General features: G+C 57.2%; 3 protein-coding genes across 5 annotated transcripts in view; 1 reads left to right on the top strand and 2 right to left on the bottom strand.

The window, feature by feature from the left end:
• Positions 1 to 652, top strand: part of TTC16 (tetratricopeptide repeat domain 16) — a 12,544-nt gene extending 11,892 nt beyond the window's left edge. Inside the window, exon 15 of the mRNA XM_046679805.1 lies at positions 564 to 652. Coding sequence (XP_046535761.1) covers positions 564 to 652 — 89 coding nt within the window. The remainder of the gene's footprint in view (positions 1 to 563) is intronic.
• Positions 249 to 4,118, bottom strand: TOR2A (torsin family 2 member A). The gene is made up of 5 exons (XM_046668447.1): positions 3,907 to 4,118; positions 3,038 to 3,303; positions 2,107 to 2,282; positions 1,317 to 1,444; positions 249 to 1,037 (listed from the first exon to the last, which is right to left on the bottom strand). The coding sequence occupies exons 1-5, from the start codon at positions 4,055 to 4,057 to the stop codon at positions 793 to 795; spliced, it is 966 nt and encodes a 321-aa protein (XP_046524403.1). The 5' UTR covers positions 4,058 to 4,118; the 3' UTR covers positions 249 to 792.
• A 1,495-nt stretch (positions 4,119 to 5,613) lies between these two features.
• SH2D3C (SH2 domain containing 3C) overlaps positions 5,614 to 14,554 on the bottom strand; it is a 35,066-nt gene continuing 26,125 nt past the window's right edge. For all 3 annotated transcript variants that reach the window (XM_046676570.1, XM_046676550.1, XM_046676559.1), the window contains 8 exons: positions 13,765 to 14,219; positions 12,769 to 12,893; positions 10,709 to 11,244; positions 9,663 to 9,778; positions 8,926 to 9,097; positions 8,020 to 8,131; positions 7,420 to 7,626; positions 5,614 to 6,199 (listed from right to left, as the gene is read on the bottom strand). In XM_046676570.1, coding sequence (XP_046532526.1) covers positions 6,024 to 6,199; positions 7,420 to 7,626; positions 8,020 to 8,131; positions 8,926 to 9,097; positions 9,663 to 9,778; positions 10,709 to 11,244; positions 12,769 to 12,893; positions 13,765 to 14,219 — 1,899 coding nt within the window. In that variant the 3' untranslated portion in view covers positions 5,614 to 6,023. The remainder of the gene's footprint in view (positions 6,200 to 7,419; positions 7,627 to 8,019; positions 8,132 to 8,925; positions 9,098 to 9,662; positions 9,779 to 10,708; positions 11,245 to 12,768; positions 12,894 to 13,764; positions 14,220 to 14,554) is intronic.

Below are 14,554 nucleotides of genomic sequence, written 5' to 3' on the forward strand. Positions count from 1 at the left end.
GGAGGCTGCCCAGGGCCAGTGCCAGAGGCCCAGCAAGTCCCAGGTCACCTCGGGACTGAGCCCGAGTCTCAGCAAAATCCAGGCTGTCCAGGGCCCGGGCCAAGACCCCTGTCCCGGCAGGTAGGCTGCTCTCCGAAGGGCCACTGAGGCCCCTCCCTGCCTGCTGGGGATGGGAGAGATTCCACCCTCACACACTGGCACTCAGCGAAGCTGCCTCCTTCAGGAGCAATTAGAAACTGCAGCCAGCATTCCTCTGGTCCCATGGCTAAGTTTATTGTATTTGTCTTCTTCTTTTACAAAATTAAAAACTTTAAAAACGAAGCCCACATGACAGAGTCCCTCTGTTCATGGAGACTGAGAAGCCTCAGCCTGGCTTTACGATGCTGGGACATAAGGTGTGGGAGGGAGGGCTGGGGTATGGTGCCAGAGCAAGGGGCCACGGGTAACAGACCGAGGAGGGAGGGAGCAGCCACGAGCCCCAGTCCCTGAGTTACAATTCACATTTGAAGAAGGCTCAGGCTGGAGGGCAAGATCAAGGCTCAGTGAGGTTCTGGGGTGACCAGTGGTTTCCCCGGGGAAGGAAGCAAAGGCCAAGATGCCCTCAGGCCAGTTCAGAGGCAGGGCCGGCCTGGCCCTCTGTCCCAAGGGCTAGCCAGCAGCCCTCTTCCTCTTCACTCTGCGTTACGGGGCCCACTCTCCAGGAGGCTCAGGACAGGGTCTCCCTGGCAGAAACCCAGGGCTTTCCTGAACAGCCTGGCCAGGTAGAGGAGGGCAAGGACGCCACCTGGAGAGTCAGAGGAAGAAGGGGATTCGGGAAGCCACAGTCTTGCAGCCATTGGAGGAAAAGAGCTGCTCGTCCTCAGGAAAGAAGGTGGTGCTATCCAGCACAGCCTGGACGACCTCATCCCTGGGCTCCAGGCCCAGCTGGGCCAGCTCGTTGAGCACGCAGTGCCGCACGTGGTGCCGCTGGAGTGGCAGGAAGGGCACCAGGGCATCCAAGAGATGCTCTTCCATGATGCCCGAGCGCCAGAAGCCATCTGCAGGAAGGGGCGATGGGGAAAGGAGTCAGGGCTTCACTGGGAGGAGCAGGGCCCCCCGCCCCCAAAGGGCAGTGCAGGTGTGGTGCTGGTCTTAACCCCCTCAGCCACCTTCCAGGTGTTGGGCTCAGGGAGGTTGTGTGACAGCCAGGAGCGCCAAAGCCTGGCCTGGCAGGTGCAGGTTCAGTGGGCAGAGCATCAGACCCTGGGAGAAGCCGGCTCTCCCCAGAGAGCCTGGCCCACTGGATCTGGCCTGCTGAGCCACCCAGCTGAACTTACGGTGTGGGTTGTCCAGCACAGCCCGGGAGATGACTGGCTCCAGCTCCTGCAGGCGGATCTCCTCGCGGTCCCGGTGGCTGCGCCATGCTTCCAGTGCCACCTGGTTAATCTGCTCGCCACCGGTGTTGCTAAAACCATGCAGGACGTGGGCCGAGACTCAGATGGTGGGGGCAGGATTTGGCCCTCACTCGCCAGGTGCCAGCCCAGCTCAGTGCCATCAGGAGCCAAACCCACTGAAAACACTCCACAGAAACCACGTCCCCTCTGTGGAGCTTGCATCCACAGCCATGAGCCCTGGAAATTCACCTCTACATGCCATGCACTTTATAGTTTACAAAACACTTTGGGGTCCGTTAACTCACTTTCCCTCACCCAGTCTCTAGGAGGAGAGTGGGCATTAGTGTTGGCCCTGCTGTTCGGAAGAGGAAAGGGGAGCTCAGAGAGGTGCAGTGATTTACCTGAGGAAACACAGCTAGGATTCTTAAAGCTGGGACTAGAACTCTAGTTCTATTTTTCCCAGGCCTGTGTCCTCCTGGCCACAACAGATGGAAAACTCTGGACCCAGCAGGGCTTCCGCAAAGAAATAGTGAGGAACAAAACGACTGAGCCCAGAATGGGCTTTGAGAACGTCAAAGGGAAGTCAACCACCTTGAATGACTCCAGAGAGAGTGTCAGGGGCTTTCGGAAAGCCCGCCTGGGCCCCGGGGGAACACACCCCAGGCCGAGACTGGACAGTGGGGACCTCTGACAAGTGTTCCCACACTATGCCCGCTGCTGAGCCGGGCCCCACCTGATGAAGATGAAGATGGCTTTGCGATAGTTGGTCCCGTATACAACCCAGGAGGAGCCCAGGAAAGGTCGCAGGACCTCCATCAGGCCTGGGGTCAGCTTGTCCATCTCATCGAAGAGGAAGAGGGAGCGGCCGCAGGTGGTGAGGTTTCCCTGGACCCAGCTCTTAAGATCCTTCTGTAGGGGAGAGGCAGGAGTTTGAGGGGCCTGGAGATACTCCCTCAGCCCCAGACTTCTTCCCAAGGCAAGAACGCATCCCCTTCCCCGGGAGAGGTGGTGTCCCAAAGAGCACCAATCCCTTAATGGGACTGATGGTGACACGGTGGCCCTGGGAGGGGCAGCGACTTGTCCAGGTTCACACAGCAAGTCAGCAGGAGAACAGGGCCTCAAACCCAGGCCTTGCACCCGCCTGTTCAGGGCTTCTTCCCTGACACCTACTGCCTTCTCTAAAAGGCGACGGCTCCTTCCTGCTCCCTGAGCCTTCCAAATAGTGTTGACAGCTGAACCAGATCAGCCCGGAAAGTCCCTAGCAATCAACAACAATAACAATAGCAGTAAGAGCTAATATTCACTGAGTGCTTACTCTGAGCCTCAGACTGGGGCCACGTGCTTCACAGAGAGAAGATAATGCAGACTATCTGGCAGAAGTAGGTGCTCAATAAATAATACCTGCAATTACATAATCCCATGTCCCTCACACAACCCTGGCAGGTAGGTACCCTTACTGCCCCCTAGGAACTAAAGCGAGAACTCCCTGCCAGGTAGAATGGCACCACCCCAAGCTCTGATCTGCATGGGTCCTGAGGGCTGAGGCTCCAAGTGGCTGTGTGGGCTGGAGCAAGTGACTCCCCTTCTCTGGCTCAGGACTCACGCCCTAGGGTCTGGCACCCCACAGTGCAGGCGAACAGTGGTCCAGCACTCAACTAGCCTACCTTGTAGCGCTCCATCTGGCTGGGGTGCGGGAAGTGGATGACCGGGGAAAAGTGGTGCACATGGGGGCTGCGGAGGCCATCCCGGAAGAGGTAGTGTGCCAACAGGGAGCTGACGTAGGACTTGCCAGTGCCGGTCCAGCCATGCAGGGAGAGGACCAGCGGCTTGGTGGGAGCTGGGTCCTGCACGAAGGCCTTCAGCGCCTTCACCACCAGTGCCCTGGCCAAGTGCTGGCCAGCCAGGTGCTGGGCCAGGTCACACTCCAGACCTAGGGCCACAAGGACAGTGTCAGAGCTGACCCCGCCCCCTCCGTCGCCCCCCCCCCCGCCCCCGCCATGGAAGAGGTTCAAGGGGGAAGTCACATCTGGAACCTGGTCTAGGCATCCCTGGGCTCCGGGACGTCTGTACAAGCTGTCCGTGGAAAGGGAGTGGGGCCCTTGGGGTCTCTGGCAGCAGAAGCCACCCTCAGGCCTGACTCAGCTCGGCAGCGCCCCCACCGGACGGCACTCTAGATTGCGCTCAGCCCCGAGAGGATGCGAGCTGTCAACAGGGTCTGCCCTAGACCCCTGCCCACCCCCAAGGCAGGCTTCTCCCCTGCCGGCCAGTCCGCGGTGGAGGCCTAACCCCCCGCAAGGCCCCGCTCTCCAAGGCTCTCTCCATCCTGGCAGGGCTCTGACTGGACCCCGAACCCTCGCCCCACGTCCCGTGCCCCCGGCTCTCAGGGTCCTTCAACGCCGCGCCCACTCCAGCTCTGGCCGTCTGGAAGTCTGGGGGTCCCGCCCCTCGGTTCCATCCTCCAGGTCCGGCCCCGGCGCAAGCCCGGAGTCCGAGGGCTCCCCCGTCCGCCGCCCCTCCGCACCCGGCTCCTCACCCTGGAAGTCGGGCCGGAAGTCACATTCGCAGAAGGTGCCGAAGCTGCAGTGCAGCGAAGTCAGGTCCCAGGCGGCCGCCGCGGCCGAGACCAGCGCGAGCAGCCCGAGGAGCGAGCCCCAGGACCGGCAGCCGCGCGTCACAGCCGCCATCCGCCTCAGGCCGGAGCTCGGTCCGGGGCCGCCAACCGCCTCTCCCGAGAACTACAACTCCCGGCGTGCATGGCCCCGCAGCAGCCTCCGCCCGTGGCCTACAACTCCCGGCTTCCCTCTCGCCGCTCTCAGAGGCCCCACCCCGTCGTCCCGCAGTAGGACCGAAAGTGGCCTCCAGGGGGAGCCCGCGAACCTTCCAAGCCAGGACGGCGGGCCACGTTTCCATGGCCACGGTAACTAGGGGACCATCACAGTAACCCCGAAAGAATAATGAATAAAGGATTATGAGCACAAAGGGTGACTTAGCAATTGTAGCCAAAACTTGTGCGGCAACTTACACCTTGCAAAGCGCCTTTTGCATGCTCTTTTTTCCTTTATATGATAAAAGAGCACTCACTAATAGCTTTTGGTGAGCACGTACTGTGTGCCATTAGTGTTAGATGCCTTATAGATCTTATAATAACAGTACCTGTCATACAGAGAAATGGTGATATTTCAACGCAGTACAGGCACATAAAAGTGTTGTGGCTCAGGAAGTAATCAATAAATGATCCTTGACAGTCCGTTATGTATGAAACATGGTGGTCCCTTGCCTAGCAGCTACTATGCGCTAAGTTCTTTAACATCAGTCCTAAGGGATGGATTCTGTTATTGTCCCCATTTTCTTAAGGAGGAAATTGGCACCCAAGAGGTTAAGCCTCTTATCCAAGGCCACACAGCTGGTAAACAAAGGAACTGAACCCAGGTCTGGTTGCTGCCAAAGATCTAATGCACGATGTTATCCAGCCTCTCTTGGTCAAAGGATTCAGATTGCGAAGGACCCCAGACATTTCAAATTCAGCGAACAGGCTCCCCAGGCCTCCAGCCTGGCCTGGAATCCTAGTGATCCACATTGCCCACCTCCTTCACCCAATCAAGACTACTGCCTTCACGGCCCTCCTCAAAGGTTCCCTGCCCCGCTCACCATGTGCACACACACACACACAGACACGCACGCACACACAGACACACACACACACGCATGAAGGCTTCTGGGGCCACGTCTCAAAGCCTGAAAAGAAATGAGTAGTTCCCACTATTGAGGATAGAAAAGGAAAGATCTCCGGGTCAGGATACCCAGGTCCCAGCCCTCCTCATTCTGCTGCTTTGACCCACGGAGCCCGCCTTCGTCCTCCGGTTTCTCAGTTTGCCAGAGGGCAGTTGGAATCCTAGATTTCGAAAAGCCCTTCCACCCCAAACATCTGGGACCCTTGGCTGTGCGTTTGTGGGGAGCTTTTCAGTGGCTTCCTGAGGCAGGGAGGTGGGTAGGAGCAGGCGAGGCTCAGTATCCCCCCCCGCCCCCCGCCGCATTGGAACTGGCTGTTCATCTCCCGCCTGGGATCTGAGCTCCTGCAGCACAGGAACTGGGTTTCAGTTCTAGCTGTAACTGGCTCCCGGCTAGAAGATACAATCTGGAAGGTCCCGGGTGCTAAATGAGTATTTGTTGAATGAATTTTCCACCCTTCACCTGAGAAAAGATGCTTCCTTCCACCCCAGGGCCCCCTGAGAGACAAAGAAAGAGTCATAAAAGTTTATTATATGAAAGAAAGAACATGGTTTCTGTACATCTATTTACAGCACAGACACGTATTTACAGCCAGATGGAGGCCTCGGTGGCGATGGGGGCAGACGCCTGGAGAAGAGTGAGGAGGCGTGAGCAGCCGCTAGTGGCTCCAACACAGGGCATCTCAGCAGGAAGCGGGGAAGCATAAGCTGGAGGGAGGGACAGGTTCCGGTTCTTCCTGAAGAGGAGCTGGGGGGTTGTGGAGCCCAGAGCCCGAGCCAGACCCTGGTGCAAGGGAGATCCTGGAGCGGAACCCAGAACATTCTTGGGCTGATCACAGTGTCCCTGGGGTGCTCTGGGGAAAGGTTGTGCCCCTCTGTCCCCGTTGCTGCCCGCAGCTGCGGAGGGGAAGGGTCCATGGGGTCACAGCTCGCTGGAGCGGACAGCAGGCTCCAGTTGGTGGGACAGGGCAGTGAGGATCTTGTCGAACTTCTCGTAGCGCCGGGCCTGGCTTTTGCAGGCGCCCTGGCTGCCCCAGAGGAGGCGCATCTGGAACTCAGTGCTGAACACCTCCAGGAGCTCTGGCCGGGCCTGGAACCCTGCAGGGCGGGGCGCAGGCGTCAGGGGACCACTGTCCAGCTGGGAAGGCCAGGGCTCCCGCCTGAAGCCACCACCCCTCAGGGCCTCCCTCCTGGGGGGACCTCCCCCCAGCTCCGCCAGGCCTCCAACAAGCTTTGTTGATGACCATGCAGTTTAGCACCTCGTGTTTGTCCTACTATTTGCAACATATACTTTTAAAACCAGAAGATAAAATATTAATGTTAATTTGGGGAGGAATCTTGGGTGATTTTTCTTTTCTTTTTTGTATTTTTCTGTAAGTTCCAAAATCTTTCCTAAGAAACGTATATACATTTTGTAGGTAAATGTAAAAAAAAAAATTTTTGTTCTTTCTGAAAAAGAAAAAAGCAAGAAAGACATACACCAGCATGCTGACGGCATTTACTGCTGAGTAATCGTCGGTGATTTTTTTTTTATCTTGTTTTTGCTCAGCTGTAATTTCCAATTTGTCTACAGTGAACTTTTATGGCTTAAATAATGCCTGAGGCAGTAAAAGATGGATTGTCTGGGGGCCGGCCCCTGGGTGCAGCAGTTAAGTGCAAATGTGCCGCTTCGGAGGCCCGGAGGCCCGGGGTTCGCCAGTTTGGATCCCGGGTGTGGACATGGCACCGCTTGGCAGGCCGTGCTGTGGTAGGCGTGCCACATATAAAGTAGAGGACAATGGGCACGGATGTTAGCTCAGGCCCAGTCTTCCTCAGCAAAAGAGGAGGATTGGCAGCAGTTAGCTCAGGGCTAATCTTCCTCAAGAAAAATAAAAATAAATAAATAAAAAAGATGGATTGCCTGAAGCCACTTTCTCTCTGCTCCTTTCATGAGAGGGAGTTCCACTTTTCTCCCTGAAGGCAGGGCAGGTCTGTCTCAGCCCCGGGGCTCCAGGCTGAGCACTTTGCAAACAATCTTGTAAAGTGGGTCTGTTAGGATGCCAACTTCACAGGTGAGAAAACTGAGGTTCAGAGAAGCTCTGCTACTCCACTTTGGTGCTGTTTGAACCATCTCCGGGACCCCCCACCTCCACCTGGCACCTGCCACTCACAAAGCCTTGTTGAACTGATGAGTGAGGAAGAAAAGGGATGAGATGAAGAAGCCGGGGTGACAGGGCAGGAAAGAGGGATGGAGAAACGTGAATGGACAGGAAGGTGGAGGGAGGCCCAGGCTGGCAGGACCAATGACCATCTCCCCGCAGAAGTGACCCGGGACTCACCCTGCAGCTTGACCTCAGCGTTGGTGTGGTACAGGCCTCCGTGGTGTGCTACGGTGCGGGCAGCCTCCAGGTGGGCCAGCACCACCTCCACACCGTGCTCCGTGCTGCCCCAGGGCTCGGGGCCCTCGGCCGGGGCCGAGTCACACTCCAGCAGTGTGATGAGCGGCAGCACGTGGGGAAAGGTGGTGTTGCTCAGCGGTGGGCCTTCTGCAGGGTGGGAAACAACGGGGGCTTAGAGACCGCAGGGCCCCACCTTCCACTGTGGTCCCAGAAACTGAGGTGCAGGAGGGCAAGGGGCTGGCCTGAGGTCCCGAGAGAACCCCTAGGGCTCCTGACTCCTGACACAGACCCTTCCTTTTGGATGCCTCCAGCTGAACCCACTGCCGCTGCTGAACCCACTGCAGCCTTGCCCAGGCCTGGGGGCCGAGCCTGGACCCGGATGCGGCTTACACCGTTGGCCCGGGAAGAAAGTGAGCACAAGGAGAATAGCTTGTACAGAACTTAGTCAAACTCTCATTATCGTCCACCCTGGGAGAGTCTTTGCTGGCCCAGACAGGGCTGGAACCTGTCCAAGCTCACACAGCAAGGTGGGGAAGGTACCTTTGCCCTCGTTGAGGCTCTTGAGAAATGGCTTAAGCTTCTTCTCGTAGAGGATGGCACCCTCTGTGTGTCGCTGCCGCAGGGTCATCCAGGTCTGCTCCAGCCGGGCAATCTGGGGAGACCAGACTGTGAGTGACCAGCCAGGGAAGAGGCCTGCAGGGGCCACAGCCCACCCTGCTGAGTGGACACCCGGACATGGGATAATTATTATTATTATGGTCACCATTCATGTAACAGGGACCATGCTGACAGCTTGTCACACGTCTCCCACGAAGCTCTCACAACCACCCACTTTACAGATGAGGGGACTGAGGCTCAGAGAGGGGAAGGACTTGCCCAAGGTCATTCCAAAACTAAATGGCAGAGCTGGGAGTTGAACCACTGCCTCTGGGACCCTGTGGTTACCAGTGACTAGGCACAGGAGAGGAAATGTCGTGTGGGTGAGGTTCGGGCTCTGAAATTAGACAGACCTGGTTCGAATCCCAACCTTTTCAGCCTCTGACTGTGTGACCTTAGACAAGTACTGCTCCGCTTCAGTTTCTCCACAAGGAAAATGGGGACAATAAAGGCACTTAGCTCATGGGTTTATTTTGAGGACTCAGTGCTTGGCAAGTAACCTAACGTAGCTCCTAGCATATAGTAAGTGCTCGCTAAACGATAGCCATTCTATATTTATTCTTTAAACTCACATAATGCTCCTCATTCATTTTACAAGTGGGGAAACTGAGGCCCAGAGAAGGGGAAAGATTTGGTCTAGGAGCAGGTCAGCTCTTAGAGAAACTGTTTCACCAACGCTGTCGAGAAAGTCACAAAGTTCTTCCTGATTCAGTACACAGCCATCCCAAAGGAACACCTCCCAGGGCTCCTCCGTCTGGAGCCAGGGGGCTCCAGGGGGTCCCTCAGTACCTGGGCCATATCCAGGGCGCCCATGACCGCAGCGAAGCTGAACATGTTGCCCATGGTCCCCCGAAGCTCGGCCGCCAGCTGGATGGTCTTGTGCAGAAGCGCTGCCCGCTCCTCAGCGGACCCGGTGCAACCCAGGATGTCCACGGCCAGCATGATGGACATGGTGTGGAACCTGTCGGAGCGGCCAGGTCAGAGGGCGGGGCCAAGGACCCCGGGTGGGGGGGAGGGGCCGTGCCACTGCTTGCGGTTGGGCACGGAGGGGCTGTGGGCAGAGCCAAAAGTGTGAGGTTGTAAAGAGTCAATGAGAGTAGGGGGTGCGGCCAGAGTGAGGGCAAGCAAGGCTATGGCTTCTGATTGGTCAGTATAAATCAGGGGCGGGGCCAGGGCCCCCCGAGCGCCCGGATGAAGGGCTTGCGATGGATCAGCGGAATTTATCGCACAGAGCTGTTTTAAGAAAGAAGAGAAGCCAGTGCTGATGCGCGGGGCCAAGGCTCATGGACTGTGATTGGTCAAGAGGATGCAAAAAGTCCGGAGATGAAGGACTCAAGTCTTTGGGAAACCAGGATTACCTGGGGCTGGACGTCGAGAAGTTGTGATTGGTCAGTGGGATAGGGGGCGTGGCCAGAACCCCTGGGAGCTGGGCTGAGAGACCGTGATTGGCCAACCGACCACAGCAAAAGGCGCGAAGTAGCCTACGGGGGTCCCCGCGAGTCCCCGTGCGCGGGAGTCTGTCTTACCTTTCCAGCAGGTCTAGTCGTAGCTGTCGGCCATGGGGGAGGGTTAGCAGCTCCATGCCCCAGCGGACTCCCATTAGGGTCTGCATCTCCTTGGTAACGCCCAGTATCCTAGCAACCTGCAAGGACGCCCAGAGGGCTGATTAATTTCCTGTCACGGCTGGCCCCAGCCATCTGGGAGTCAGAGAGCTGTATCTAGGCGGGCAGCCTGGCTGGGACGCTGGGTTTGAATTCCAGCTCTACTTCTAACCCTGACATGGAGTAAATGAGCCACCTTTTCCCCATCTGTGAAATGAGGAATGAACGGAAAAATGCCCAGGGGTATCTAACATGTGCCAGAGGTGCCCCGGGGACCCTTATTCCAGAAGGCAAACCTGAGGCCCAGGGAGGCAAAGAGCTTGTCCAAGGTCACACACTGGGCCTGGAACCCAGGGCTGCTCCCTTCACGCCCAGTATTCTTCTCAGAGCAACACCTCTGCCTTGTCTCTTTACTTGCTTCCCGAGCTCGGTGATCAGTGCGACCAAGCAATCAGTGTCCCCCTCAAACTTCAGAGGGAAAAGCTGAGGTGCCCAGAGAGCGGAGGTCCTTAGGCGGTCAAGATTCATTCAAAGCAAAGGCCCAGGCATTGACAACTTATGGGCCTAGGTAATGATGTTGCTCCTTTTGTCCACTTGGGGGCGTGGGGGCGGGGAGTCGGGTCTCCTCTAATCCCAGGACCAGCACGGCTGACTGACCAGGCTCAAAAAGTGCCCCAGGGAGCCGGACACCACCAGGTTCCAGGACTGTTCAGTTCCAGTGCCAAACTGACCTCTGGAGGACACAAGAATCCCTTGTATTTTGCTTTTTTAAAAGGAGAAAATGGAGGCCCCGAGAGGTAAAGTGATCAGCCCAGAGTCACATAGCAAGTGAAGGACAGCTGTGACGCCAGAGTCCAGGTCCACTCGCTATACTTGGGGAATTTAGGGGCCAACTCCTCACCACCCTGACTCTTGTCCAAGGCCAGAGGACAGAGGTGCTGCCCATGCCCCAATGCACACCTAGCACCTACCAGGCAGTCAACCTTGGTGACGTGTCGGGCCAGCGTCCGGGCGTCCACCTCTGCCAGCAGCTCCTTCACCTTGCGCAGGAGGCCCACCTCCAGGGGCCGGTTATCCTTGGGGATCAGGAGTGACTGGAAGGTGGCCGGGTTGAAGGAAGAGGTGGCTTCCATGACGGGAACTGTGAAGGCCCTGCCCCAGTCCCCCTCGGGGGCCCCGTTTTCTGAAAGTTCCTTTAGCTTCTCCTCATAGCTCCTGGCCTGCCGGCTGGAGGCCTCAGCCGCTGCCCATTCGCGGCTGCCACGGATGGGAGGCTGGAGCTGGCAGTAGTGGCCAGAGTCCGGGTCACTGTAGCTGCTGAGTGATGGTGATGGGGAGGCCTTGCAGAGGGTGTGGGAGGGGCTGGAGTAAGAGCCCTTGTCCGACTCCCCAGGGGGCTTTGGGGCACTTCCGGGACACAGCTGGGGTTCACTGGAGCGGCGGGTGACAGGGGAGGCAGGCAGCGCTGTGGCCGAGGGGGCTGCAGGGGCGGCGTGGACACGGGTCACTGCAGGGAGATAAAGGGAGAGGACGAGTTACCATGGCTCCCCACCCAGTGAGGTTCCCCACCCCCTTCCCAAAGGACAGGCTCCATCCACCCTACGGGGGTGATGTCCCCACCTCCCACACCCAGGCCAGGCCACGCAGACTCTGACAAACTGACCAGCCTTCAGCAATACTCTGGACTCCCCTGGACCCCAGGCGTTTGCATGCTCCTAGCCTAAGGCTGCTGCGGCCTTGGGCTACCACCCAACTACTTGGAGGAGCTTTCTGCGATTCACAGAAGCTGAGCCCTGGCTGGAGTTCATTGTGTGGAATTGTTTCTCAATGAGTTAGGAAGAATGATTTATGGAGACACGTGAGCCAGGGGCTGGCGACGTGCTGGAGATATGCTGGTCAACAACGGTAAAAACCATCATCCAAAATTAGAATGATGTTTATTGAGCTTTTACAGCTGCGAGATCCTTCTTTGCACAACGAGTCCATTCAACCCTCTCCACATCCCGTGATGTAAGTACTTTTATGATCCTCATCCTACAGATGAGAAAACCAAGGCTCAGGGAGATGAAGTGACCTGCCTGAGATCCCCCAGCCAGCAAGTGGTAGAGCTGGGACTTAAAACCACGTGTGAAGTCCTCAAGCCTGGGTACTTTACTATGCCACATTGCTTGGAAATTGTCCAGCAAATAATCCGTGGCAAGGAATTTTAATTTTTACACTTGAGTGTTGCTTTGAAGGCAAGTTTGTAGTTATGACAAGTTGGCGAGCCTGTGTTTAGGGAAGAATTTGTGACAACTCATATGGACAACGACATGGCAAAGGTTCCTCTGGGCGGCCCCTCTGTCTGCACACTCTGCCTGTCACATGGACAGTACACAATATGGCCTGTCGAAAACATTCTTTTTTTTTCCTTCCAGAAATGAACTGGTGGCATGTTTCTACAACAGAAATTTTCCTTGTATTTAAAAGAAGCATAGCACTCTGCACAATTTTTCTGTGAACTTAGAACTGCTCTAAAAAACCACAGTCTATTTAAAAGGAAAAAAAAAAAAGCAAAAAGCACAGTGTGACTAGCCTGGTTCGAGCCTACCATTTGGGGTGAGGGAGGCGGTAAGTCCCAACCCAGGGCAGGGCCCGGCAGAGCACCTGCCACGCGCATGGGGCCGAGGTTGCTGCGTGAGCGCACTTCACAGCACGGGAGCCCAGGTTCAGTAACTGGGGAGCCTCCCGCAGACTTCACTGCATTCTGGAGAATGCACTGGAAACCACATCATGCACAGTGCCTGATAGCCAATAGGGACTCAATAAATCGTTGTTGCGTGAACAAGCCATGTTTTGGTTGTCAATATCCATAGTTCTACCAGCAGGTTTTTAGCATAAATTCTTATCGGGCATTGCTCTCAGAAAAGAGGTAGAAACACACTTAATCACACTGTAACAGAAGTCATCAAAGACACATGGCGGACATGTACATGTACACGCAAGGTCACCCCCACCACATCCCCCCACCTGCCCCCTCTGCTGGTCATACCAGTACTGTAGGCAGGGGAGCTGGGGCTCTCGGAGATGGGGGACATTGGCGAGTGCAGGTCTGGGATCTGGTCCATGCTGAGGGCGCAGTTGCGGATGGACTCCCGGGGATGGGGCAGCGATGCGCTGTGGAGCAGACACCTTCATGAGCAGAGAGCTCAGAGGTCAGGTCCTCAGCCAGCCTCAGGACCCCCGCCTCGGCCTCCATCCTAGATCTGCCAGAGATTATTGAACCCAACCTTCCAACTGATGGGTACAAAAACCGAAGCCCAGAGGAGGAAGGCTTGTGCAATCCACAACCTGCACAACTGCTCTCTTCCCTGGGAACCTCGTCCCCAACTTGGAGAACTGTCAGGGGAGAGGGGCTAGCAGGAAGTGCCGGGGAGCCTGAGGGAGCCAGGCCTATCCACTGATTCCCACACTATGATCAAGATGCCTTGGACACACATGGTCTGTGCAGCCTGGCACCATGACAGTCACTGGTTCCAAACCACAGGCTAAGTGGCGGCTGCCTGCCGGGTACCCAACCAGCAATTTCTTGGCTGACAGCACCCAGCCCAGGCCCAGGGAGAAGGGACCTATCCAGGTGCTGGTGGTGTTGGACAGCGGGTCTCTGCAAAAGGCCAGGAAGGCCACAGGAGTTAGGGGCACAGACTTTGGAGTCACGGACCTGGGGCAGAGAGTCAAAGCACTCTCTAGCAAGCGCATTCCTCTCTCTAAGCCTGTTTCGGCATCTCTAAAGCAGGTCTGGACAGGAGCCGCCTCCCAGGGGACGTGAGTCAAGGAGACTGGGCGCAGAGAGCACCCAGTGCAGGGCCGCATGCACAGCAGGGCCTCAGGAATGACTCGCAGCCGTGGCTTTTCCTGGGACCGGGGCCTGGTCTCACCCAGCCCCAGAGGTAACCAGGTGACATCAAAATGTCCCTGAGAATGTTCCATTAGTGACACTCCCGCTCAACAAATGAGGAGACTGAGGCCACGTGGCGTCCTTGTTTACCTGGTGGGGCAGCCATCGCCGCGGGTGACCTTGTCGGCGGTAAGCCCGTCAGTCATGGTGACGCTACGCCGCTTCATGTGGCTGCCCTTGGGGCCTGAGGGGCTGGCAGGGCTGGCGGCCTTGCTGCTGCCCTGGCCCTGGCCGTACCAGGCCTCCAGGTAGCGCAGCGGGAAGGTGCGGTTGATGGGGCAGTAGATGATGGCGCCGCTCTGCTCCGACACGGCCTTGCGGCTGCCCACGTGGTACCGCACCAGGGCAGGCACGTGGTCGAAGCTCTCCTGCTCGAACAGGTACTGGATGTGGGTGTAGCTCTCGCCCGCCTTCACCACCACCTTGTTGATCTTAAAGTGCAAGGCCTGGTTGCGCCAGCGGCACGTGAGCACGTAGTCACCCAGGCTGGTGAGCGAGTCCCGGATGAGGAAGTCGCCATTGCGCTGTACCAGGGTCTCTGAGACCTGCAGAGGCAATGGTTAGGCTGGAGGAGGGCAAGGGCAGGAGAGGGCCAGACCCGGGACCTGGGGGACAGTGACACAGATAGCTGAAGCCTGGGAGGCGGGACACAATGACCCAGATGCAGAGGGGGCACCTCAGCCAGAGGCATTGGGGCTGGGGCACAGAGGCTCCGGAAAGGGAGGACATGACACCCTGGAAAGGAAGTCACAGGGACACAGGGTCTGGGAGAGTCACGGTCACCATGATCTGAAACTCAGGCCTCAGACCTACTCCTTCTCAGGGCTCATGTTGGCCCAGAGAGTTCCTAATCCTCATTCCTCCAAACACCCAGTACTCT

This window comes from Equus quagga, chromosome 1 (genome assembly GCF_021613505.1).
Source record: "Equus quagga isolate Etosha38 chromosome 1, UCLA_HA_Equagga_1.0, whole genome shotgun sequence".
In the NCBI taxonomy this organism is placed as follows: Eukaryota; Metazoa; Chordata; class Mammalia; order Perissodactyla; family Equidae; genus Equus; species Equus quagga.

What these genes read in the sequence shown, in the direction of transcription:
- TOR2A (XM_046668447.1), bottom strand. Translation starts at nt 4,057, where the DNA reads ATGGCGGCTGTGACGCGCGGCTGCCGGTCCTGGGGCTCGCTCCTCGGG. An exon ending in CTTCCGGCCCGACTTCCAGG is followed by an intron (nt 3,304 to 3,906) that starts GTGAGGAGCCGG and finishes TTGTGGCCCTAG; the next exon opens with GTCTGGAGTGTGACCTGGCC. An exon ending in GCCAGATGGAGCGCTACAAG is followed by an intron (nt 2,283 to 3,037) that starts GTAGGCTAGTTG and finishes TCTCCCCTACAG; the next exon opens with AAGGATCTTAAGAGCTGGGT.